At 40.1% G+C, this 2,293-nt stretch overlaps 1 protein-coding gene across 1 annotated transcript; it reads left to right on the forward strand.

Annotated features, from left to right (window-relative positions):
* Positions 1-978: 978 nt before the first annotated feature.
* Positions 979-1,548, forward strand: LOC116255197 (non-classical arabinogalactan protein 30). The gene has a single exon (XM_031630983.2). The coding sequence runs from the start codon at positions 979-981 to the stop codon at positions 1,504-1,506; it is 528 nt and encodes a 175-aa protein (XP_031486843.1). The 3' UTR covers positions 1,507-1,548.
* Positions 1,549-2,293: the final 745 nt, after the last annotated feature.

The raw sequence follows: 2,293 nt of genomic DNA on the forward strand, positions 1-2,293 counted from the left end.
CTTTGAAGTGATTCAGAACCGACGACAAGAACTAAGTGATTCAGTTGCATGTTGAGTTCTTGTCATGGGTTAGTGTCAACAAGCAGGGGGCAGACAGAGCTAAACGTTTTTTTTGTGAGGACAGCCGCATTATAGTTTAAAAATTTGAATTGAGACTAAAATATAAATTTTCAAAATTTTTATATAAGATAAATACAATTTTTTAAAATTTGCATGTAATTTTTTAAAATTTGCATGTGGTTGTACCTCAACGACACCATGTTAAGGAATAATGGAAGAGTAAAAAGAAGAATAAGAAACTGCTGGTAAATGGAGATGAATACCAAGAAAACCCAAGAAAAACAAGGGCAGTGACCAGGAGTATTTGCTAGAAAATTTTGGCTAGTGAGCACTAGTAATATATTTTAAAATTTTTAAGAGGTATCAATATGTAAATAAAAAGATTTATCATAAGGTGTCAATATACAAATAAATACTTTTTGTGGGGTCTACATGGGTAATTGCCCTCCCGTTGCCCATACTGCCGACCAAAAAGAAGGAGAAGTCGATGAAGACACAAAATCAAGTCGATTCCTCAGATGGCATCGACTAAATTAAATTTTTGAAAAGAAAAAAAATCAAAAAATTACATGTTAATTCCTCTCGTATATCATGAAAAAATTTTCATATATTATATGAAAAATTTATCGAAAATTGATAACAAATACAGTGCCATCTCTCTCAGATTGAAACGTGTCGACCAGTAAGCTAAGAGCCCCACATCATGACATGCATGAAAGCCAAACCAAGCCCTAATGGCATGCACGTTCGACGAATATTAATAGTCGTCAAGCTTGGCTGAATTCAAAGCTATCCCAAACAACTAATATTAAACAGCTGCTCTTCCTGCTGCACGACGGCGTTATAAAGATCAGAATATAAGGAGAGAAAGTAAAGTTGCAGCAAAGCAACGATATTCCCGTCCTTACAGGGCAAACAATGGCCGCCACCAAGAAGCTGTCCCTGTTGCTTGCTCTGGTGTCACTATCAGCCGCATTGCTGCAGCTCGCATCCTGCAATGAAGAACAAGACGCAGCAGAGAGCATAGTGGTGCAAGGCATGATCTATTGCCAAAGCTGCAAGTGCAGAGGCACCCGCTCTCTGGCGTCCGCCATTCCCCTCCCTGGTGCCAAGGTCAGCATCCAGTGCAGGGATCACAAGGGCAGGGTTGGCTTCTACATGGTCCTCACTGCAGACAAAGGCGGCTACGCCATTGGCGAACTCAAGGGTCCCTTCTTCCAAAAGATTGCTCACCACAACATGAAGCCCGGCGCCTCCTGCACCGCCCGCCTCATCTACTCGCCGAAACCCGACTGCGCCGTGGTCTCCAATATGGTGAACAGCGGAATGGACGGCTGCCATCTTCAGTATTCCAAGACCATCTCCTACAAGGGCCACAAAGCTGACCTCTATGATTTTGGGCCGCTGGCTTTCAGGCCTGCAAATTGTGGCCCTCAATTCCATTGATTTTTGTTGCAATTGCAACTGGGTCCTGTACTGGTTTTCCTGTTCTCCCGACCTTTTCCTTGCTTTTCTTTGTTTCTTGTTTCTTCCGTTTGTCATTTCCTTTGAGATGGTTCGCGTCCTTTTAGCATTTAGGAGCCTATGAAATGGTGGGTGTATTTAGCAAATGCCATCTTTAATAAGGCCCTTATGCGTGACGTTAAGGGCGAACTAACGTGTGCACTCCACATGAATATATATATATGAATGTCCTATACTTTGCTTCTGCTATTCTTATTTTTTGAGTTTCTTACCTTTTTATATCTTTTCTACTACTTATTTGTTATGCAAACTTACAAGGGAGGAAAATGTCTTACATCTTATTGTGGAGGAGAAAAACTTGTCCCAGGAGTTCTGTCCAAGGAAGTCTTATAATCTTGATCTATTAATGTCCGATGTGCTTAACTCAAAAATTAGCTAGATTTATTGGACAGTGTCCGCTCTATTTTTTGGAGTAGACTCATGAGATCGTAACAATATGTTACTAATGTCCAACAGCCTTTTAAGGTCTGTTTTACAAAGCAAACTGTTACATAAATACAGCTCCAAAATTGGAGCAAATCCATGAAATACGTACCTTAAAAAGTAGTTTATGAATTTTACAAAAAAAAAAGGATAAATTCATAAACAAGCCTTTAGTGACACAAATAGATCACGCTCCTGTCATACATACAGTAGTGAGAAAACAACTTATCTTGAATCAGATCACCAAGAGTAACGCAGCTTGACATCTAAGCTGGCCTGTCAAGCA

The sequence above is a fragment of the Nymphaea colorata genome, chromosome 5 (genome assembly GCF_008831285.2).
Source record: "Nymphaea colorata isolate Beijing-Zhang1983 chromosome 5, ASM883128v2, whole genome shotgun sequence".
Classification (NCBI taxonomy): domain Eukaryota; kingdom Viridiplantae; phylum Streptophyta; class Magnoliopsida; order Nymphaeales; family Nymphaeaceae; genus Nymphaea; species Nymphaea colorata.